At 47.1% G+C, this 23,710-nt stretch overlaps 1 protein-coding gene across 5 annotated transcripts in view; it reads left to right on the plus strand.

Annotated features, from left to right (window-relative positions):
* OCRL (OCRL inositol polyphosphate-5-phosphatase) overlaps window positions 1-23,710 on the plus strand; it is a 475,965-nt gene that overhangs the window by 225,108 nt on the left and 227,147 nt on the right. For all 5 annotated transcript variants that reach the window (XR_013610641.1, XM_078688434.1, XM_078688437.1 and 2 more), the window contains exon 14: window positions 2,218-2,327. Coding sequence is in view for 4 of the 5 variants with exons in the window: in XM_078688434.1 (XP_078544560.1) it covers window positions 2,218-2,327 (110 nt within the window). In the remaining variant the exon portion in view is untranslated. The remainder of the gene's footprint in view (window positions 1-2,217; window positions 2,328-23,710) is intronic.

Below are 23,710 nucleotides of genomic sequence, written 5' to 3' on the forward strand. Positions count from 1 at the left end.
AAAAACTAACATTTCCCGGATCAAGTCTGACGTCTGGGGGTAATTCTAAAGGTAAGGAATCTAAAATTACAAATGTCTCTTACAGATGCATTGTTACTGAAGGAAAGTAACTTGTTCATTGTGTGCACTAGGATAGGATTTTAACAAATCTTGAAAATATATTCCTCATTTCCTAGTGTTTTTGAGTGTGGTTATTCATGATGAGAAAGTTTGGGCTTCTATAGCTATCTGTGCCAAATCGTACAGGACTAATTGTTACCTAGACAGCACCTCAAATAAGTAATTGTCAGTGGGTTTCAGGGAAGTTGCAGTCAATTGGGTTTTTTGTCTCGCGTTGGCATATTGACCAAGTCCTTAGTGCCAAAAGGTCTAACCCATTTTTGGGCTGAGTTCTGGAAGGAAATCCAGAAAATGTATAATGTTCTACCTCATTAGCTTGTCCAGTCTCTTCCTTTCCACCACATGCTCCATCTTCTCCCATGCCATTTTTTGAACTTTTTTCTCCATTGTCTCCTTTCCTACTCTCTCCTCAGCAGCCCTAGTTCCACCAGTTTCTTCTTGCATACTTGATCTTCTCAATCTACACTTCTCTTTATCTCCTACCTCCTCCTACACTGTCCCAACTGTATTTGTTGTAGGACTCACAATGCTTGTCTGTTTTGTTTATACTGTGACACTGTACATTCCTTCAAATGCTGAATGTGTTCATTCCCTTATATGCAACTCCTTTAAGTGTGACAGACGCATCCAGTTGACTTGGTCAAAACTGGGTATTATTAAAAAATGTACATATAGGATACCTAACTGAACTAAGAAAAACTGAGCTACGGCAGGTGAGAGTACACATCTCTTCTTACTTTTGTTGTACTCTCAGTACTCCCATTCCTCTCTTGATGAACTGATGCATGTTTTGCTATAAAATCAGAGCCGGGTTTAGGGCAATGCGACTTGTGTGGCCACACTGGGCGCTGACCTGGGGAGGGGCGCTGACCTCAAGGGGGTGGTGTGGGCTGTGTTTTAGCAATAACTTACAATTGAAAAACTCCTTCTGCAGAATTCCTTGTGAATTCAGCTTTCGGCCAGCAATATACATGTCAAGATAGCTCTTGTGATTAATTTTCCTGCTAAAGCGTGAGATCGGAGTTTTACCTAGTGGCATAAAGTAGCGCAGAGGGTTAATATGTCTGTTGCAAAGAACGCAAACCATGCGAATCACAGATATTTCCTGTGAATATCTCAGTGGATTACTGCTTTTGTCACAGAGATCCTTTTGTTACTGCAGTTCCTAAGATACAATCCTAGTATAGAACAGTGACTGTTACAAACTGTCATCAAAGAGCTGCATGCAAATCGCGTGAGAGTTTGAACGTTATGTTTTTTTCTACCATCCTTTCATTCTCTATTCCTACTGTTGTTAAAAAGGGTTTGTTTGGGTAGCTATACATTCTTATTAGTAAAGTCAGCCTTTGCCAGTGCTTTAAAACAAATTAAATGTATGTGAGAGAGGGGCTGTCAACAGATGAGTGGCACTTTTGCTGGGTGGTACTGAGGGAATCCGAGGAGGAGGTCATAGGGAGGTGGCGTCAAAAATTATTGTTGCACCGGGCGCCACCAGCACTACAGCCGGCCTTGTATTAAATGCTAGTAACTAAAGTGTGATACTGCAATTAGCATAGCAGTCCTGGAAAGAGCAGGTTATCATGTATAGTACAAACCTGCTTGGGTTTTCATACTTTGTTCAAAGTATGTGCTAGACTCAGCACTGTAGGGTGATGTACTAAAGAATATGGACCAGTGTCAATGTGTTTTAGCTATTATAGAAGGAATCACTGTTTTTGGGTTGTTGCTTACCATTGTAATTCTGGCTCCTTCCTCTTAGTTAAAGGCCACCCACCTTTCTGTGTACCCTTCTGACTTATGTCTTCAGCAGGCCTGTTTTCAGAAAGCCTGCAACAGGTGCACCTAGTGTGGGTATAATACTTCAAAAGATAAATTGCTAAACCTCGTATTTTAATTTAAAACCTGTAGAAGCACAGTTTTGTTAGTTCAAGATTTGCATACTTTTTTCTCTGAATCAACAAATTCACCAGGATAAATAGAATTACAGTGAAGGGAGGCTTTTCCTTAATTCTGTTCACTCAGATCACATTGAGTTGCTAATTGAGTAAATGAGTTTAGGGTTAGTGTTCACTATGTTATTATTATTCTTTTTTTTAGTTGAATATTCAACGTGATTTGAAGAATGTTTTCTCAGATTTCATTGAAGGACACATTGGCTTCATCCCCACCTACAAATTTGATCCGAAAACTGACCGCTGGGATTCCAGGTAACCTTCACCAGATTTTCTATAAGCACTGCAAAGTACTAAAAGTATCTATTTGCACCCCTTTTCTAGGATTTAGAAGGCAGCAGTTTAAGAGGAAATGTACCAACCACTGCTATTCCGTCGAAAGTACTTTACCTCCTTGACACTTTACTCCTCCTGCAAACAAAAGATGAATAGTTTCAAGTTCAAGGGGGGGTTGATGATTACAATATTATTGTTAAGCCAAAATATGTTGCCGTGTTGTGGCTAGATCTAGAAATAGAAATGTTTTCTGTTTGACCCCTTTCTGTGATTATTTGTTGTAAATGTGGTGCACCTCAGTTTTTCATACTTTTAGTACCGTTTTTAGAAAAAAAGGACACAACCAGCAATTATTCCCCATTCCCCGCTCCCACACCAAAAAAAAATAATAATAATTGACTATATTTTAGGTTCCCTCCAGTAGAATACGTAGACACTGGACACTTTGAAAATCCTCAAGGTATGGGGGAAAAATAGGACACAATTTGGCAAGGATACTTTATGTGGAAAAAAGATTGTGCAGGCTTAAAGATGAAGTGACCCAAACATCAATAAAAATGCTTAGTACTGGATAGGGAAAAGGCGAAAAGGCTTACCGGCCAGCTGCTGAAAATATTGCAATCCTTTGCTTCCTGTTTGCTTAATTGACTACTATGGTGTAAATTGACTACCATGGTGTTAAGGAAACTCTCTCCCAGAAACTAACTCAATGTTAAGAGTGCACCTCTGCAACAAACACACACGTCAAGAAGAATATCTCCAAGGGGCATTTTCTCCAAATGAGAAGTATTTGCTCTTAATTGAAAGATTATATATGAAGGAATCACTATTAGGGCAGAGCAAAATGTAAGTTATGCCGGGGTAATTTTGTGTTATGCTGGATTTGCAACATTCAAAATGACTGTTTTAAGCCACTTTACGTGATTGTGTGCCATTTGCTGTAAAAATGTACTGAAAATGCACAGAAATAGAACATGGGCGTCTCTTCAAGGTGCTTTGTGTTTTTTGCACTATTAGTAAGAAATCCGTCCTTGCGTGAAAGCTTTGTGATGATACATTTTGCTCAGTGACAGATTAGCATTTCGCAAAATGTTACCAAAAGTTAACTCAACGCAAAAGTAAACTGAGAATTTCGCATAAACCCGTAATCAATACTAGCTAGTAGTAGGAGATCGTAAATAACATAAAATGCCATTTTCAGAGACCAACTACACTGAACAGGAAAATGTAGGATGCAGAAAAACAGGGTCCCTACAACATAGCAGAGTGTCTCGATTATAATAAATACACTCTGAAGCCTATAGTTCACATTCAGAATATTTAATTAAAAATGACAACACTCTTGCCATTTCATGAAGCACGACATTGAGGTTAGCATTTTAATAACTACACCATCAAAGAAGACTTACAGAGAAATGCAAACAAGCATTAGCATAGCCAGTAGGTCTCACCTTTGGGGCCTTATAAGTGTTTAACCATGCAGCAATTAATGTTGTTGTTGCACCAAGGATATTGTGCTGCATAACTAAATACTTATAAGGTCCCAAAAGCGAGACCTATTGGCTATGCTAATGCTTGTTATTTTTTACTGGGGGCCGGTTTTGCAGCAGTAACAAAACAACAGGTAATAAAAGCAGCAGCTGGGTGGTCTGTCAAAATTGCAAGGGCAGCTTTGGGTTCCCAGTCTAGCCCTGTCTCATTTCATAGTGTCTCGCTCACTTATCTTGAATGCCACATTGGAGAGAGATCAATATGCGTTTTATAGAGCAAAGGCAAGCACGCGCACAGCTATCCTAAGTGCAGCAGTTGCAGTGACAACAGGGCCCAGATGGATTTGGGCCGCACTGCAACCCTATGGCTACTGCTACTTAACTGGGAGGGGCAATTACCGTGGTTGCATTAGAGGCACCCTTACTACGATAATGATGGCCTGATTACATCCTTGACAGAGATAAATTCAGGTATATTTGAAATTACTAAAATTCTATCATGGAATAATAAAAATCACACAAGGAATAGCTGGTATTTAGTGATAAACCCCAGAACGACTTGCAAACAGGGCTGCTCAGATGGATGTCTGTGTCCTGACATGTCTGTCTCAAAGCTGGTCTTACTATTCTGCTCTTCATTGATATGCAGCCAACATCACTCCGTGCGCCCATAATCCATATTATCCATTCCGCATTCTTTGCTCGGTGGGGAGTTTTGCTCACAGTTAAATCTTTGCTTTGCGAGCTCGGTTTCTGTTCTGTATTAACCCTAAGACACTGCCCGCAGTTCAAATGCGCTGTCAAAACCACTGACAAGCTATGGCCACCCGAAGCTTGCTGCGAATGACTATGGTATGTTAATGAGCATAAAAAAGGGACAGAACATGAACTGAGTGTAGACAAACAACCTCTCTCTCTTCCCCCATATTTGACTCCAACTCGGGGTTGTCCTTTGTGCTGCAGAACGGTTTCAAATTAAATTGGTGCAGGGTTTCGCCTGTGCATCTTATGTAACCCCACAAAATCCCATACACAAAGATAGCGCCTGTGCTCGCAAGCGCGCGCGTCTAACCGTTTGCTGGAGAAAGCCTTTTGGTAGCACTTCAAAAAGCCAGTTACTAAATGTCTCGCCAGGTCAGCACATGCGCTGGCTCTAGCGAGACCTAAAAACGTAGCGATAGATAGATTTCACTTTTTTTTAAGACAGTAAACCACAGCAGAGTATGGCGTTGCAATTATTGTGAAAAATGAAAATAATGTCCTCTTACCTAACACGGCGAGGTATATTATGCAAATTACAAGCAGTTCGTGATAGCAAAATCAACTTAGACAGAAATAATCTGTGGTACCTTAAGAAACTACCTCACCCTAAGAGTAATGGAGTATGTTTGTTTTAGGGCAAGTAGAAGTATTGGGGAGAGCAGGGATACCTACTCGCGCAGTTGGAATCTTTCGGTTAGATAAAATGAATGACCTTGTTTATAATTAAACAGATTTTACATTAAAAGTAAAGTTAGTTTTCTTGTTGGTTGAATTAATTATTCGCCCCAAATGTCCAGTAGGTGGAGCTGGAGATTTATGTATTTTCTTGCGTTTGACGGCGTCCAGGATGACATGGTCAAATCGAGAATGGTGTAAAATGGAATGCCTACCAAGAGTGACGAGATAAACAAGTGAAATTCTGTATAAAAATATATTCAGTAACTTTTCTGGGGGATGCAAGTTACTAAATGTACAAAAGCAACAGATGTGGTATTAACGGCTATTTAATAACCTATTTTTGAGTTAATAGCACCTTGATTTTGGTTTTGCATTAATTCGTTTTTTTGGGGGAGAATCAGAGTGGAGCACAATACACGTTATAAAGTGAAGTACTCGTTTATTGTCAAGAGCTCACGATACAGGTACAGCTAGCAAGCCAGTCTTCTTTTCAATGCCACACTCCACTACTTCACCTAACATTCTACATGACGTAGACAGTACTCTATTCTGGAATGCATGTAATGCATTGCATAATAACCAAGGAAATTCAAGTAAGAACACAACAATCAGTGTGTATACTCTACAGGTTTGTAGATCAAATGTGAAATCCGCAGTAAGAACATACTTTCCATTAACTTGATAATACAAAAACATAACTATCTAGTATCCCTGGCAGGATAATGTGGGTAAAAATAAAATGGAATATCCGACTTCTATGTACTAAAAGTTTGAGGGGAGAGAGCGGGTGAAAAGGAAGCGTAAAGGGATGGGGAAACACATCGGCCACGCATGCATGGTAATTAAGCAACACTTAAATAACCGCAAAGCAATCCAAATGTAGAGGTGTGGCGTGTTATTACTAGAAACTTGAGAAAGCTCTCCATCAGCCACAGGCTCACTGGGTCTCTTGAAGCTAAAAACCCGATCAGGCAGTAGAGCGTGAGCCGAGTGTTGAAAGAACTGCTGATTTTCTTTTTTATTGCTTTTCTGAAATGTAGGTGAGAAGACAGTTCTCAAACTAAAATGATAGGCACATTCCATAGAGATGGGAGCAGCACAGTAAAGGCGTGGTTCCCGATGCCCCTCCACAGTACCTCGGGATATAGTAAAGAATATTAGGTGGACAGAAGTCTTCTTGCCTGGAGGTAAACTTTGGTACTAATCATAGAATGAGAAAGCCTTTAGGAAGCACCTAACCTTTCAGTAATAGAAGAAAGGATCTACCATGCCAAGGAACAATTGACTTAAGCCTGACCGAATGAGTGTAATCTTTCTTTTATTTTGCGTAATAGCTGTGAGATATAAACATGCATGGTCATGTCTCCCGTTCTACAAATAAAATCTTTGCTTCAATTATTTTCTAAATTATGTGGTTCTTTGGTGTTGTGTGTTTAAATGCCTTGTACTTGTTAAATCTTCCGTAATTTTGAGTGTAGTTTTCTGTGTTAGTCTTTTTTTGTGTCAGTTGGCCAGTGATTCGTTTTTCGCTTCTTGGACTGTTTAGTAAACTGATTGCACTTATCAATTGGTTACCCCAGTGTCGAGGATGCACTCTCAGAACACCTTCAGCAGCACTAGGGCGGCCAGATGCATAGTTCTGAGGCCCAATGTTATCCAACGGGGATAGGGCGTCTCCTGTTGGTGGCTGCTCACGATCAGGCCACAATCTTGTGGGAGCTACTTCCAGGAGAAACCAACAGCTGGGCAGGTAAGTTGGAGTGCTCGGGTACGTAGGTACACCTCTGGTTCTTTTTCTCAAGGGCGCAGATTCCTTAATGTAGAATTATCCCCAGGCGTAAGCCTGGATCCGGAAATTTTCCTTTCCCACAGCATTGCTGCGGGCCAGGGGGGCGGTACCATGTGACTCCGCCCTGATGTCCGCGGGCATGACGTCAGCAAGGTCCCAAGCCCCACCCCGACGCGCCGACATCAGTTTTTTTTATCTTTTCCGCGTGCAACGCGGATTTGGATCGTGTCCTGGCCTGTTTTCAGGCCTTCTTTTTCATGCTTTGCGTTGAGGAACAGTGTGCGAATGCCTTCGGGCTTCAAGACATGTACCTCATGTGCACGCCAGATGTCAGTGACGGACCCTCACCCGATTTGTATGTGGTGTTTGGGCGACCACCATGACTCGACAGACTGCAAAGCCTGTCAACACCTCAAACCGATGTCACGGCGGGATCGCCAGATGAAATTGATGTCGGCCCGCTTGTCCAGGACGGTGTAGTCCCAACGTCCGTCCTCTACCTCCTTCTGCTTGGTGGGGGCTGGGCCACCTTCTTTTTCCATTGCACATACCCTGTTGGGGCTCTGTGTTTTGTCCTTCTGGAAGGCTCTCTCGCAGGCCCTCCTCCCTTCTGGGTATGGCTAGGGTATCTATTCTACGTTAAGGAATCTGCGGCTAGTAGTCTCTATCAGATGTACAAGTTACTCACCTTCGGTAATGGTGTATCTGGTAGAGACGATTCTAACCACAGATTCCTTCACGACCCGCCCTTCCTCCCCGTTCTGCGAGGACCCTCAGCTTAGTCTTCTGCACTCTCCTGACTCCGGGTGGGTTTTGTCTTCTGTGACTTCCCTCTTTCCCTTCCTCCCTAGTGGGATACTCATTCTGTTTGTTTGATTCACTTTTTCCTTTCTGGTGATTGGTTGGGTGGCCCATGGGTACTTCTGCGACCCTGCATCCTAGTCTTCCAGTGTGGAGCCTGCTCATGCCCTTTTTCTTTGCTTGATCTTTTGACTCCTATGTAGTCCTCTGAGTTGGGATCTCTTGGTTGTGCCTCAACCCTTTGTTGTTTACGGAGGACGCACCTCTCCTTGTTGTGGTCGTGGGATAATTTGCTGTTACTTGTCTGTTCCGGACTTGTTGCCCTTCACTGTTGTGGGTTGTGATTGCAGACTCTCTTAGTCTGCTATGACGTTCCTCACATGTTTTTCTGCCTCCAGGTAGGATGTCCCCTTAGCTTGCAAGGTTGCTCCTCAGAGCGATGCTCTGCTCTTTCCCTGCTATGGCTTTCAGTACCTTAGTGCCTATCACTTTTCCAAATGGTGCTGTTCCTCTCCTTTAGTTCCTTTTTAGGTCGAGCTAGAATCATGCGTCTAGCTCGACAACTATTGTCGCCAGTCTCCTGGGAATCTGAGACAGGGGTCGGGCACGAGCGTCGACTTAACCTCGTGGGCGCGCACGCCCAGCCCGGCGCCGTGCACATCTCCTGCCTCAGATTCCCTGAACACACACATACACACATGCACACGCAGGCAGGCACACACACACGCAACAGCCACACGCGCACACACATACACACGCGCGCACACGGACACGCATACACACGCGCGCACACAGACACACATACACACGCGCACACATCCCCCCCTCACACCCCACTTTCCATGCCTAAGTGCACTAGCGGGCCCCACTCACCGGGCTGCTGTGCGATGCCGAAACACACCCTGCTTCTCCACTTCACCCGGGCCCCCTCCTGGGACCGGGGACTTCTCTGCATTTCTAACGGTACCGGAGGGCTCTCTCTTCCTCATGGGAGCCCCGCATCGACGCGCAACACCGGCCTCTTCCGGCCGCGTCACAGGCTCCGCCCATGTCACGGCCAAGGATGCATGACTTCCTTGTTTTTCATGCGTGGGACAACTACGCAGCAGTTCTGTGGGAATGCGTGCCAGGGGGGGTCTTTGCAACCACTCTCTACAACAAGCTAGAAACTATTTGTCTCTGCGTGTTCTCCCACTCTGGCTAGAGCTACAGAGTTGTTCGTATTCAGTGTGCTCTGAAGAAAACTCTCAAAGGAGATGGGGGGGGGGAGTACACCCCCACTTGCCCTCTACGCCCCCACCCTAGGCACCCCCTAACAGGTCTCGCTTTGTCTTCCTGTCAACCGCACTGTCCTTCGGAGATGCCGAGACAGCAGAAACAGACTTGCATATTTACATATACTTTTCAAACAAAATGCAGCTGTCCACCCCTGCACCCCAACTTGAAGCCCTCGAGCTCCTCCGACTTGTCCGAGCTGCCGCACTCGGGAGTTCTCCTGGGTCTGGGAGGAGGGGGGGCTATTGGGGGCTCTACACAGACAGCAACCTCCCTCGCTGCCAGGAGAATGGCTTGCTTGTTTATCCGCAGTCTGAAAGACTAGTTAATATGCACGTTTGTTAATAGAAGGGGGCTCTTAGGGGACGGATGCATCTTTGCAATGTCCTGCCGAGGCTCCAGTGAGGGAGGAGGGCTGGCAGGGCCCTTTGGGCAGTACTGCACACTACAGAACCTGTTACGCACGAATAGGGTGGGAAAGGGGGGTTCGGGTACCTGCGGGCTGTCCTGTAAAGCCTCTTCCAGAAGAAGTCTGTCCACGGCCGGCATGTTGGACTGGAGCTCCCGATGCTGCTGAATAATTCACCTCCCCGTCGCCCCTCCGGCTCCACTGACACGTATTGTTTTGGCGCTGCTCTAATCGCTCTCTAGTCTGCAGCAGAGAGCTGCCGAGACTCACTTTTCCTGTTTGACTGGCCCTTCCATAAAACTCTGCTCGCACTGACATAACACGGTATTCGGTTACTTATGACTACTTGTTCCTCTCATACTTGCCAGCTACGTCTTTGTAAGTCGGATACTTCACTATGCGGGATAAACAGCAGCAAAATGGAAAAAAACACATAACAAACAAAAACTACAATCCCCAGAAGTCAACGGACATCTCAAATACCCAACCAATCTGGATCAATCGCTCCCACATACTGACAGAGGACACTTCCTTGCAACTCTCCCCCAGCTTTTGTCTCAAAATATAAGTACCCTGGTCTGTGGAGCTATATTTTACCGTAGGAGTAGAAATATATTTATTATCAGTGAGGCGATGTGCTATTTATAGCTGTTGCAGAAGGCTGCGATCTGTTGTAACTAATAAAGAATGCGTTATTTAAATGCTTTTCCATTATTCCATAAATCCTATTCCATTGCTCAGACACAAAAGGCTGTATTTACACACATTGAATATTTGTTGTCAAACCGTAACATACATTCAGTTTCCAATTCCAATTTGTAAATAATCAGATAATGTTACCTTATACATAGTCAATCAGCCGTATTGACATTAGTCCCGAAACATATCAAAATGTTCGTGGTACCCAAGAGATTTAGATCAAATTATGCGTCTTTCAAGCTGACCAGAGATTTTTACAAGGTGCAACCATGAGCCTCATGCCACCTTCACATGAGCGTGTGTTGTCTTCCTTAACTTCTTCAATTTTTGGAATTGGAATATGTAAAAAAAAAAACTGCAAGCACTGGGGAGGAAGCTACATCAGAGCCATTATGAGAACATAACAAAACAAATTGGACAGTTTAAACGTATTGGATGAACTCACTAGGATTAGAGCAAAAATGTTTTTGTGGATTTGGTACTTTTTTATAGGCTATGACAATGATCTTTAAAAAGGTGATTGCATTCAATGACAACCAAGCTGTAGATTCTACAGGTTTCAATACTAAGCACATACAATTCGACCTAGCGCTTCAGCGTCCCACATAGTGGTATGAAATGCTTTTGAATGCAACAATGCAGTACAACCCTTATCTCTATACCCATTACTCTACATACACATCCCTGTATCACAAATGATTGCATTGTAAGGCATGTGATGGAGCAATAGTTGCTGAAATAATCAAATACCAAAACACCGAAAGAAACTGAGGACGTTCACAAACTGCAAAACAAATAATGTTGTATATTTGTTACTTTGCCCATGCAACAAAGGCTATGTGGGTGAAACGTCCAGACAGTTCTCCATACGGCTTACAGAGCATCGCTCCACTATCAAAAAATCTTGCGGCCCCCACGGTAAAACATTTTGTTGAGATGAATCATGTTGAAAATGACCTAAGATGGCTTATCTTAGAAAAAAATTTAAATTAAGAACACACAACTAGCTGAGCCCATTAGAAAACGACGAGAGGTGTTTTGGATCTTTTTACTTAAATCTCACATTAATGGATTGAACTCTGAAATACCAGGGGACCAAGCCATAAGGTATAACTACTAATATGACCTTCCATACCTTAGTGTTTATACACATATGAGCACTTTCATTTGCTTTATAAAATCTATAAATGCAATGCAATAGGTCTCGCATTTACATGAGTTTGAGCTATTGACATTGCAAATAACAATGCCTTTTTTTTTTGTTTTCGTTTTTACCCCTTGACCGCGGCGGTAATTCCGCTGAGGCGCTGGGGGGGGGCTTCGACACCATGATTGTGACGGAACCACTCCTTCACGAGCCATGGGCGCGCTGTGCTTGTGACGGAGTGGTTCCGTCACGGCTCCGTCCGCTCAATTAAACTGCCGCGCAGGCGTGGAATCATGGCAGCATGGGCGGGGCGGCCGCGCCGAGACTGAACCACTCCGTCACCAGCACAGCGCGTCCGTGGCTCGTGACGGAGTGGTTCCTTCACGAGCACGCAAGGGGTTAAAACATAAATAAAAGGCATTGTCATTTACAATGTCAATAGCTTAAACTTGCGTATATGCGAGACCTATTGCATTGCAAATGCTTGTTTTTTTATTTTCACTTCTTTTTCGCACACTGTTCCCATACTCTCCACAGTTTTGTTTGTGATGGCTCCGCGTTGTGGCGGGGAAAATTTCTCCGAAGAAAACTGACATCAGCGTGCCGGGGTGGGGCTTATGTGACCTCGCTGACGTCACGCCCGCAGACAATGTCAGGGCGGAGTCAAGTGGTACCGCTCGCGGCACACAGAGATGCTGTGACAAAGAACATTTTCCAGATGCAGTCTCATGCTTGGGGATAATTCTACGTTAAGGAATCTGCGGCTAGAATCGTCTTTACCAGATACACCGTTACCGAAGGTAAGTAACTTGTACATTAACCAGGGAAAGAGAAGGACATTGGCCAATTTAGTGCTTATAGTTGAAAGTGTGGAATGCTCCTGAAAGGACTGGTAAAATCATACAATTGACGCTGCCATGTGGTGATCATCCATTACCTCCAATACATTGACCAGGAAGGAGTAGTAAAATAAGGCACCCATCACCAACCTAATCAGCTATAGATCTGGTCGCCTTTTTGTTATCAAAAATAGGTCAATAGGACTGACTGCAATCATTTGGTAATCCATCATCTTCTAGTGTGGGTACATTTCTCAGTTGTCATTAGGTTCTTTATTTTTAAAGTGATGTGAAGAAATGGGGTGTATGATGTGGTATGTTTTTGTGACATAATACACTTAGCAGCCCTTTTCGGACGAGTTGGTTTTGTTTGTCAAACCTTCAGTTCAAACTTCGATAGCTGTGGCTCTGAGCACCAAGGATTCCACAAAGGAACACGTGTAACAAATGTAAACAGCAATTAAACAATAAAAGAAGAAATCGAGAAGACACCAAGGACACCGAACACCTATTCATTAAAATAGCCCGTATTTTCATGTATTTTTAGGCACCACAATGAAAAACATCCACCAGAGGGTTCTGGAGATGGAGAATTTACAAGATATAGTAAATCAAAGCATTTCATGCAACCATGAACAAGCACTGGCAAATTCAACTAATGTGACACTTAAAAACGTTTTCACCGAAATTGTAGGCTAGTTTAAATGCAGTCACTTTGAGTCAATTTATGTTACCAACTCCATTAGGAAGCAAATAAGGGGACTAGCAAGGGCCTCGTAAACAGTTACCTCAGCAGATGAAACAGTCCGTTCCAGGCACTTTTATCCCTTGTAGTGGTTTCCTAGGGACCAGTGGCACAAAAAATGCTGTAATCCCTTGGGTGACTCTCTAATTTACATGCCTTGGGTACCATATACTAGGGCTATACAGGTAAGTTAGCCTATACCAATTGGGTGTGCCAATGTAACAAAAGTTTTAGAGTCCCCACACTGGCAGTGAGGTTTGGTTAGCAGGCCTCAGTGCACTCTTGGAGTAAAAAAACAAGCACAACAACAAAAACCTACGGGTGACCACTCTAACAGGCATTTCCTTATGGCCTAAAATGATGAGCAACTAACCTATATCCTGGTAATTCTCATGATCTAAGTGAAAAACCTGGAAAGGCCATTTACAATGGCATGGTCAGTCAGAGTTCTGTGTTCTTCTCTAAAGTTCATGCCTTGTGCGGAGATGGACCACATAAACAACTTTGTTTTCTCTCCTCACATGTATCAACCATTAAAGAGGTCTGTGGGCAGTCTGAACTCTGCATTGAGTCCCAAACAGGTAGGGCCTCGGCTTCTTCAGGGACAAACCACAGCAAAGGCTTCCCTTTCAGTGGCACTACAACACTGCTTGCTTGGTAGGAGTCATTTGCTAATGAAGGCAACTTGCTGATCTAGCCCAAATGATTTACCTGGGACAACACTGCCACTATCCCATGTTCAATTGCATCTGTCTGAACAATTAATTACTTGCAGAAGTCGAGTGTCTTGAGAGGTGCTGTGCACAGAGCTTACTTGAGGGTTTCAAAATCCTTTTGACATCGCTCAGTTCAGATAACCTATTTGGGTTGCTATTTAGAAGTAAGTTCAGTTGTTTTAGTATGGCACCATAAACTTGCACAAATCTTCTGTATTGCTCATCCAGACCAAGAAAGGCTGTGAATTGCGTTTGAGTCTTAGGAGCTTCCCAGGTTTGAATTGTCTAGATCTTGTGTTTTAGAGGTTGTACCTGGCCTCCACCAACTTGGTGGCCCAGATACACAACATAACCTTACTCTATCTGGCACTTGAGTTGGACCAGGTGATCATCCCAGGTGGAGCTGAATACAGCTATTTCATTCAGATAAGCTGCACTAAAACTCTCCATATCTGGAAGAAATTGATTCATCAATCACTGGAACGTGACGGGGCATTTTTCAACTCAAAAGGCATCACTTTAAGTTGGAAGTGACCTTCAGGTGTAGAAAAAGCAGACATCTCCTTAGCTCTTGGGGTGATGACCATCTTCCAACAGCCTGATGTCATGTCAAGAGTACTCCGATATTTTACTTCCCCATCCTTTCAATGTGCTTATTGGATCTTTATATGAAGTGGACACCAATCTTGGTGACTGCATGGAGTCCCCTGTAGTCCACACAGAACTTCATCTCAGGTTCCCCCCTTTGGGATTGGGCTTGGGCACCAGTACCACTGGACTGGCCCATGGAACAGTCACTCCCAACTCAAACGTCTTGGCAACCACATCCTTGGTGTTGGTCCTTAACCTGGTCAGACAACGTGTATGTTTTGGTTTTGAAAGGCAAGATGTCATCAGTGCCCACAACATGGGTACACCATGTTGTCAGACCTGTGGTCAGAGAAAACAGTACAGCAAACTGCCTCAACAGCTGTTAGCAGTCCTTTTGTTGCTATTCTGTTGGCTTGGAGGAGAGAACTACTACTTCCAATCTGCCAACGTGTGCTTTGGAGGATAAGAGGTCTGGAAGGGGTTCACTCACTTCCTCCTCTTCTCCAGCAGTCACCAGCAAGCAACATGATAGTATCTGCCCTGTCATGGTGCAATTTGAGCCTATTCACATGAGTGACCCTGTGAGGGCTCCTGGGGGATATCCAAGTCTACCAAGAAGGTATGGTATCCCTTCTCCACGATGGTGTGTGGCCCAGTCCACTTTTCCTGCAGTGTTCTTGGCGCCACTGGTTTCAAGACCCACACCAATGGTCTTGACTAGAACTCAACCATGGAGGACTTCTGGTAATACTGGTGCTTCACAAGCTCCTGGCTGGCCATCTGGTACTTATTTGCCGCCTTCATGTAAACGCCCATCCTGAAATTAAGGCCAAGTATGTTGTCCACAAAGTCCTGCTTTTGGTTGTTTGAGGGGTGCCTCCCAACCCTCTCTAACCAAGCTTAGTGGGCCCCTTACATAGTATCAAAGAGCTTCTCAAAGTAACTAAAGCCAACTCCTTTTGAGGGACCTCCCTGTAGGCAACTAGCAGGCTTGTAGGAAGGACAGCCCATCTCCTACTGTGTTTCACAGATAACCCCAGCATCGCGCCTTCCCTTGGGGGTTTAGGGGTAGTGAACTTGTAAATCTGACCACACTCCTCCCATATAGCCTTCAAGTAGGCAGACCTAAAATGTGTGTGTTAGACCTGTCTGCTTCTGGGAAGACTCTAACCATCGTGATTTATTTTTGTCCCCCTTAGCCTCCCAGAGTTTCTATTTTTATTTTTACATATGTCCATCAGGAATTTTTTAATGCTGTCAGGGGGCTAGGTGTTCCTTGGCGATGACGCCATTTTTCCCTCATAACCTGTGAGGCCTAGTCAGCCCCCTTGAAAATCTAGGGATCTCCAGAAACCTAAGATGGTGTCCTCCAACTGCCATAACGGACACTACTGGAGGACAGGTCCATAGGATAACATTAGGGAACTTTCTAGAATTGACTAGAGACTTCTGCAGGTCTCAGGCCACCCTATATAAGGCCAGTGACCAGCAGCCATTTTGTGCTGACCCCAGAGTAGAGGAGTGAGGCAGTGGTGAGAGGAGGTGGACACACTGAGAGCGGCTAGTTTGTCACTGAGGCTGACAGTTACTTCAGAAGATTGTTCCCCCTATCGCCTCTGACCGATCCCTCTCCCAAAGACAACAACTAATGACAAAGAAAACGAGTTACTGGAGGAAGAAGACCCTTTTATTTCAGGGCCCCAGTAAAACCACTCAGAACACCCTTAATTGGGGGTATTTCTGCAAGTCAACTCCCAGCGCTGTGCTTACCAAGTTCGTGGAGTAGCTGAAGTGGAGACGAGTGTCTGTGGCACCCTGGCGACCTGAGGAGCGTAGGCGCCGTGTGGGGACATCCTTCCTGTGAGGCTAAAGTGAGGAGGGACTGAAGGGAAGCAGCGGCGCTGCTCCGACCGGCATCGGGACCCCGGGGGCACCGGCCGCGTCAAGTGAAGGAGGAGGCGCGTCCGCGCATGTCCAGCACCGAGACGCTTTGGTGAGGCAGGAGGGGCCTAGGTTCGAGCAGGCCCAGGAGAGTAGCGTCTACCCCGAGAGGCGAGGTCCACGGAGGCGCCAAGGAGTAGAGCGACGTGGGAGGCGGAGTTCAGGAGAGCGTCGCGCATGCCCGGTGAAGTGTCGTCTCACCACGGAGGAAGCTGAGGAGAACCGGTGGGACAGCCTCACATCAGGAGAGCAAGGAGCGAAGGCGCCGATCGGCAGCGAGGCCCCCTCCCATCGCCAGCGGTGAAAAGCGGAGGCACAACGGGTAGAGAGAGGCGCACACCGCACCTTCAAGCTCCAGTCACCAGAGTCAGTGCAACGCGCTGACTACCAACCCGATCCCTTCGGCCCAGCGCTACACAGTGGGAGCGCGCCTGGAACAGAGAAAGCTCCTCAAGCCCCACAAGTAAGCCGGGTAGTGGAGGGGGAAGCGGGGGACGGCAGTGTTGTATGCCGAAGGAGCCAGACAGTGGGGAAATAACCCCAACAAGTAACTGAACAAGGAACTGGCCAATAACGAGTCAAACCTTTCCATTAACTGTACAAGGGAAAAACAAGCTAGTGAACTGGCCAATAAAGAGTCAAACCTTTCCATTAACTGTGCAAGGGGGAGAGAAGTGAAAGTGGTAAAGGGAACCACAAGGTTCCTGGGCTAAAGCCCTTACAGAGCTTTGGTAGCGGAGGGAGTAGTTCCTCTACCAGTTAGGGGTACCTTGCTAATATTATTGTGTCTTTCCTTTTAGTCACATTACTGGTGTTTAAATGCTGTGAGGTTCTACAACCAGGTCATTCTGTTGGGCTGAGCAGTGCTTAAGAGCTGTGGGGTAATGTATCTGCAAATGTGTCTTTAAAAACATATTACTCTGCCAGACTGTATTTTGCCTTCCTGTAAAATTATTAGTGAAGTGTCTTGTGTCCTAAATAACTACAGAACCTAAATGTACCTTTGATTCTCAAATTCTGAGCAGGAAAAATATTGAAGAGTAATTTAAATTTCATGTGGATGTGTATTTGATTGTCTTTTATCCCTGACTAAAAAGCATAACAAGAAGAGCATATTATTTTTATAAAAGGTATCGGTATTTTTCCAAACAGTGGTGTTGTGTCCTTATTTTAGTGGTTCATCACTGAGTTACTGTGGGTAAGATTTGTAAGTACTTAACCAACGCTTGGAGTTAGCTGTAGACCACTACTGTGCCAGGCTACCATATGTAGGCTTGGGTAATCTAGGTCCAACATAATTGGTGTTTCAGCGGTGGGATAACGGATTTGTACTTACACTCACTTATTAGTAACGCAGTGCTAACCACAAGACCTCACCTGGAGTTTTCTCCCTGCGGCCCTCCTAATTTATATTTTTGATTTTTCTAAATTTACTTCTGGTGGTGGGTGGAGGTTAACCTCAAGTCACTTCGTGGTTTTCTCCTGTGAGTAATTTTATACCATGGCAAAGCTGGAGGTGAATCTTAAAGAGTTGGAAGCCAATACTGTGGCCCAACTCAGGGATTGGTGTCAGCAGAACGGGGTATTTTTCAATAAAGGTGCCAAGAAAGGAGAGTTGCTGACAAGCATAAGGGCATGGTTAGAAGCTCGCCTAAGGGAGGAACCAGAAACGGAAATGGGTGATGGGGACACTGTTACTGAGGCTGCATTGCTGAACCAAATGGGGAGAGGGAATCTTCTGACAGGTCCCAGGCTACCTTCAAGGGCAAGCAGCAGTGTTTCAGACAGGGGCTTAACCGAAGCCGAGCTGGAAGATAGGAGGGAGGAGAGGAGGTTGAAAATAGAACTAGCCAGGATGGACATGGAAAGGGAGGATAGGAGGTTGGCACATGAGCGAACCATCAAAGAGATGGATTTACAAGCCCTAAACCGAGGATCCCCCAAATCAGAGAATGGTGGCAGCGATACCCAGACCAACATCAAAGAACCTAGACCGTACCTACCAAAAGATATTATGGCTTGTTATGTACCCAGTGACGACATTGCTAAGTGGCTAGCCGCCTACGAGGTCTCGCTAAGGGCCCATGGGATTCTGGAAGTCCACTGGGGAGGTGGGTTATACAAATACATGCCCCCCACTGGCAGGGATACTTTGTTGGCTCTTGACCAGAGTGAACAGACCTACTATCCGGCTATGAAATCAGCGCTGCTCAAGAAGTTTGGGTTGACCCCTGAGAAATATAGGCAAAAGTTCCGGGGTAGCTACAAGCTGGGCACGCAAAACTGGGTAGATTTCTTGGACTACGCCAGGAAGGCCCTGGAGGGTTGGGTAAGAGGCAGCGAAGTAGGAGACTATGAGGGACTATATGACCTCATACTCAAGGAACACCTACTCGAGAAGTGTCTTCCCGAACTAAGACAGCATCTGGTGGACAGCAAGCTGACCAGCCCCAGGAAGCTTGCTGAGGAGGCGGACATCTGGGTTAGTACCCGGGTGTCGACTAAGGGGACTGGAGGGAATTCCCAGAAGCAAGGACAGGGCGCCCCCCAGAGGAAAGAGGGAGGGGAAACTAAGAGGGAGTTCTCAAAAGGCCCACAAAATACTTCGCAAGGAAGGGGCAGAGGATTCATCCCCAAGAGTAACCCCCCTCGCAACCCTACCCCTGGCCAAAGCCAGCAGCCAAGGGTTGTTCATTGTTTTGAGTGTGGTGGTGTGGGACACTATAAAGGAGATGTGAGGTGCCCAAAAAGACCACCCCCTCCCACTGGAGGAAAAGCCCCGGGAATCACTAGTGTAGTGCTCGGGGAGGAGATACCTTTGGTTAAAGGAGGGGAGCGGGCGGGTGTCACCTTAGTGTCCCTGGGAGATAAAGAGATGGTTCCCAAGACCCAGCTGCCCTCTAATACTACTAAGTATGAGCAGTGGGTCACCATCAATGGCCGAAGAGGGGAGGCTCTGAGAGACACAGGAGCCAGCATGACTATGGTAAGGAGTCAGCTGGTGTCTCCAGAGCAGGTCATCCCAGATGTACTCCATCCCGCCGTAATGGCTGACGGCAGATTGGGCCACTATCCTGTGGCTGAGGTTCCCTTTGAGTGGGGAGGGGTTGCAGGTCCACTTCGAGTTGCCGTAAGCCCTGCCGTGCCTGTTGACTGCCTGTTAGGGAATGATATGGAGCACAATGCTTGGAGGAGGGTGGAGTACCAGACTCACTCTGAGATGCTGGGACCCCCTGACTGGACTTGTGTCAGCACAAGGTCCGCGACTGCCCGAAGGGGGAGTTCATTGACGCTGGAGCCTGGAACAATGGCCCAGCCGGCTGCCAGAGAGGAGAAGGACAGGAGGCCGGAGGACCCTGCCTCGACATCTCCACCTCGTGAGACAACTGGACCACCTGCGGAGGTGGATCTGGAGTCCACCGGGGAGAATGTTGCTTCCCTGGAAAACCTACCCATCCCAACTGAATGGCATGTGGAGGGAGGTCCTTCCCGGGAAGAATTCTGCAAAGCTCAGAAAGAGTGTCCTACTCTCGAGGGGCTGCGGCAACAGGCCAACGCCCAGGCAGCGGGAAACATTGAAGGGAGCTACCAGATTTACTGGGAGGATGGACTCCTCTACAGTGAGCCCAAGACACCTGGCCACGGTTCAGCCAGAGCCTTGGTGGTCCCTCAATGCTTTAGAGCCTTTCTACTGGAACTGGCTCATGAGATACCATTGGCAGGACACCTAGGACAGGACAAGACCTTTGCCCGGCTTGTCCCCCATTTCTACTGGCCTCGAATGAAAGTGACGTCGGATACATATTGTCGGACGTGTGTGTCTTGCCAAGCCAGTGGGAAAACTGGGGTGAAGCTAAAAGCTCCCCTGGAACCACTACCCGTCGTTAGCACCCCCTTTGAGAGGGTGGGCATCGACATTGTAGGGCCATTGGATCCACCAACTTCAGCTGGACATCGGTTCATACTGGTTTTGGTGGATCATGCCACCCGGTACCCAGAGGCAATACCTCTGAGGACCATCACTGCACCTGCAGTGGCAAGGGCCCTGATGGGGATTTTCACCAGAGTGGGTTTCCCCAAGGAGGTCATTTCCGACAGGGGGACTAACTTCCTTTCAGCATACATGCGGGCCATGTGGAAGGAGTGCGGCGTTACCTATCGGTTTACTACTCCCTATCACCCACAAACCAATGGTCTTGTGGAAAGGTTTAACAAAACCTTGAAAGGTATGATACGGAGTCTTCCTGAGAGCCTACGGAAGAAATGGGACATCCTCCTACCCTGTCTCTTGTTTTCCTACAGGGAAGTGCCACAGAAGGGAGTGGGCTTCAGCCCCTTCGAACTTTTGTATGGGCACCCTGTAAGGGGACCTCTCAGCCTGGTGAAAGACGGATGGGAACAGACTCCCAGGAAGCTTCCCCAGGACGTGGTGAGCTACATGCTGGCCTTCCGGAGCCAAATGGCTAAGTTGTGGAAGCAGGCTTCAGACAACTTGGAGGCCAGCCAAGCAGTTATGAAAGAGTGGTATGACCACAACGCTCACCCAGTGGAACTGGAGCCTGGACAGAAAGTGTGGGTAATGGAACCTGGAGAGCTAAATGCCCTCCAGGACCGTTGGACAGGCCCCTTTGAGGTTTTGGAGAAAAAGGGGAAGTCTACCTATTTGGTGGATCTTAAGACCCCGAGGCAGCCCCTCAGGGTGCTGCATGCCAATCGTCTCAAGCCACATCATGAGAGGCCCGAGGTTGTCTTAATGCTGGTGACCGATGGAGCAGAGGAAGAAGAAAGTGAACCTCTCCCTGATCTTCTCTCGTACAAAGAAAAAGATGGATCAGTGGAGGGAGTGATTCTCTCGCCATCCCTGACTTCTGAACAGCAAAGTGATTGCCGCCAGATCCTGGAGCAATTTTCTCCCCTGTTCTCCCTTGTCCCAGGCAGGACCCACCTGTGTACCCATGACGTGGACACAGGAGACAGCCCACCTGTGAAATCTAAAATCTACCGGCTGTCGGACAAGGTGAAGGCCAACATCAAAAGTGAAGTCGCCAAGATGCTGGAGCTAGGGGTGATTGAACCTTCTGGTAGCCCTTGGTCTAGCCCGGTGGTTTTGGTACCGAAAGCTGCCCCACCAGGCACCACACCTGAATTGAGATTCTGTGTGGACTACCGAGGCTTGAACTCAGTGACTAAAACTGATGCACATCCTATCCCACGGGCGGATGAGCTTATTGACCGGCTGGGAGCTGCCCAATACTTAAGTACCTTTGACCTAACTTCAGGGTACTGGCAGATTTCCCTTACCGAGGAGGCGAAGGAAAGGTCAGCCTTCTCTACACCTGAGGGACACTACCAATTTCGTGTGATGCCCTTTGGGCTCAAGAATGCCCCTGCCACTTTTCAGCGGCTGGTGAACAGGGTCCTTTCGGGAATGGAAGCTTTTTCTGCTGCATACCTGGACGACATTGCTGTCTTCAGCAGCAGCTGGGAGGACCATTTGCAGCACCTGCAAGCTGTTCTTCATGCCCTACAACAGGCTGGCTTGACCATCAAGGCCAGCAAGTGTCAGATCGGACAAGGGTCGGTGGTGTACCTAGGTCACTTGGTGGGCAGGGGGACGGTGCAGCCCCTCCAGGCAAAGATTGAGACCATCATCGCCTGGGAGCCCCCCAAGACTCAAACCGAGGTCCGAGCCTTCCTGGGCCTCACTGGATACTACCGTCGCTTCGTGAAGGGGTATGGCACTATCGTGGCCCCCCTCACTGAACTTACTTCCAAGAAGCAACCCCGACGGGTAGTCTGGACAGAGGCTTGCCAGCGAGCCTTCATGACCTTGAAACAAGCATTGTGTTCCGCTCCCATTCTCAAGGCCCCTAATTTTGCTAGAGAATTCATTGTCCAAACAGATGCGTCAGAACATGGCATTGGGGCAGTGTTATCGCAGCTAAATGATGAGGGCTTGGATCAACCCGTGGTCTTCCTGTCCAGAAGGCTACTCCCCAGGGAAAGGAGATGGAGTACAATTGAGAGAGAAGCCTTTGCGGTGGTTTGGGCTCTGAAGAAGCTGCGACCATACCTGTTTGGTTCGCACTTCCTAGTTCAGACTGACCATCGCCCCCTTCGTTGGCTGATGCAAATGAAGGGGGAGAATCCCAAGTTGTTAAGGTGGTCCATCTCCCTACAGGGAATGGACTTTAGGGTGGAACACCGACCTGGGGCAGACCATGCCAACGCAGACGGTCTATCCAGATATTTCCGCCTTAGTGATGAGGACTCCCAAGGGGTTGGGTAGTTCTCCCCACTTTCAGCTGGGGGGGACGCGTGTTAGACCTGTCTGCTTCTGGGAAGACTCTAACCATCGTGATTTATTTTTGTCCCCCTTAGCCTCCCAGAGTTTCTATTTTTATTTTTACATATGTCCATCAGGAATTTTTTAATGCTGTCAGGGGGCTAGGTGTTCCTTGGCGATGACGCCATTTTTCCCTCATAACCTGTGAGGCCTAGTCAGCCCCCTTGAAAATCTAGGGATCTCCAGAAACCTAAGATGGTGTCCTCCAACTGCCATAACGGACACTACTGGAGGACAGGTCCATAGGATAACATTAGGGAACTTTCTAGAATTGACTAGAGACTTCTGCAGGTCTCAGGCCACCCTATATAAGGCCAGTGACCAGCAGCCATTTTGTGCTGACCCCAGAGTAGAGGAGTGAGGCAGTGGTGAGAGGAGGTGGACACACTGAGAGCGGCTAGTTTGTCACTGAGGCTGACAGTTACTTCAGAAGATTGTTCCCCCTATCGCCTCTGACCGATCCCTCTCCCAAAGACAACAACTAATGACAAAGAAAACGAGTTACTGGAGGAAGAAGACCCTTTTATTTCAGGGCCCCAGTAAAACCACTCAGAACACCCTTAATTGGGGGTATTTCTGCAAGTCAACTCCCAGCGCTGTGCTTACCAAGTTCGTGGAGTAGCTGAAGTGGAGACGAGTGTCTGTGGCACCCTGGCGACCTGAGGAGCGTAGGCGCCGTGTGGGGACATCCTTCCTGTGAGGCTAAAGTGAGGAGGGACTGAAGGGAAGCAGCGGCGCTGCTCCGACCGGCATCGGGACCCCGGGGGCACCGGCCGCGTCAAGTGAAGGAGGAGGCGCGTCCGCGCATGTCCAGCACCGAGACGCTTTGGTGAGGCAGGAGGGGCCTAGGTTCGAGCAGGCCCAGGAGAGTAGCGTCTACCCCGAGAGGCGAGGTCCACGGAGGCGCCAAGGAGTAGAGCGACGTGGGAGGCGGAGTTCAGGAGAGCGTCGCGCATGCCCGGTGAAGTGTCGTCTCACCACGGAGGAAGCTGAGGAGAACCGGTGGGACAGCCTCACATCAGGAGAGCAAGGAGCGAAGGCGCCGATCGGCAGCGAGGCCCCCTCCCATCGCCAGCGGTGAAAAGCGGAGGCACAACGGGTAGAGAGAGGCGCACACCGCACCTTCAAGCTCCA

The sequence above is a fragment of the Lissotriton helveticus genome, chromosome 4_1 (genome assembly GCF_964261635.1).
Source record: "Lissotriton helveticus chromosome 4_1, aLisHel1.1, whole genome shotgun sequence".
NCBI classification, from domain to species: Eukaryota; Metazoa; Chordata; class Amphibia; order Caudata; family Salamandridae; genus Lissotriton; species Lissotriton helveticus.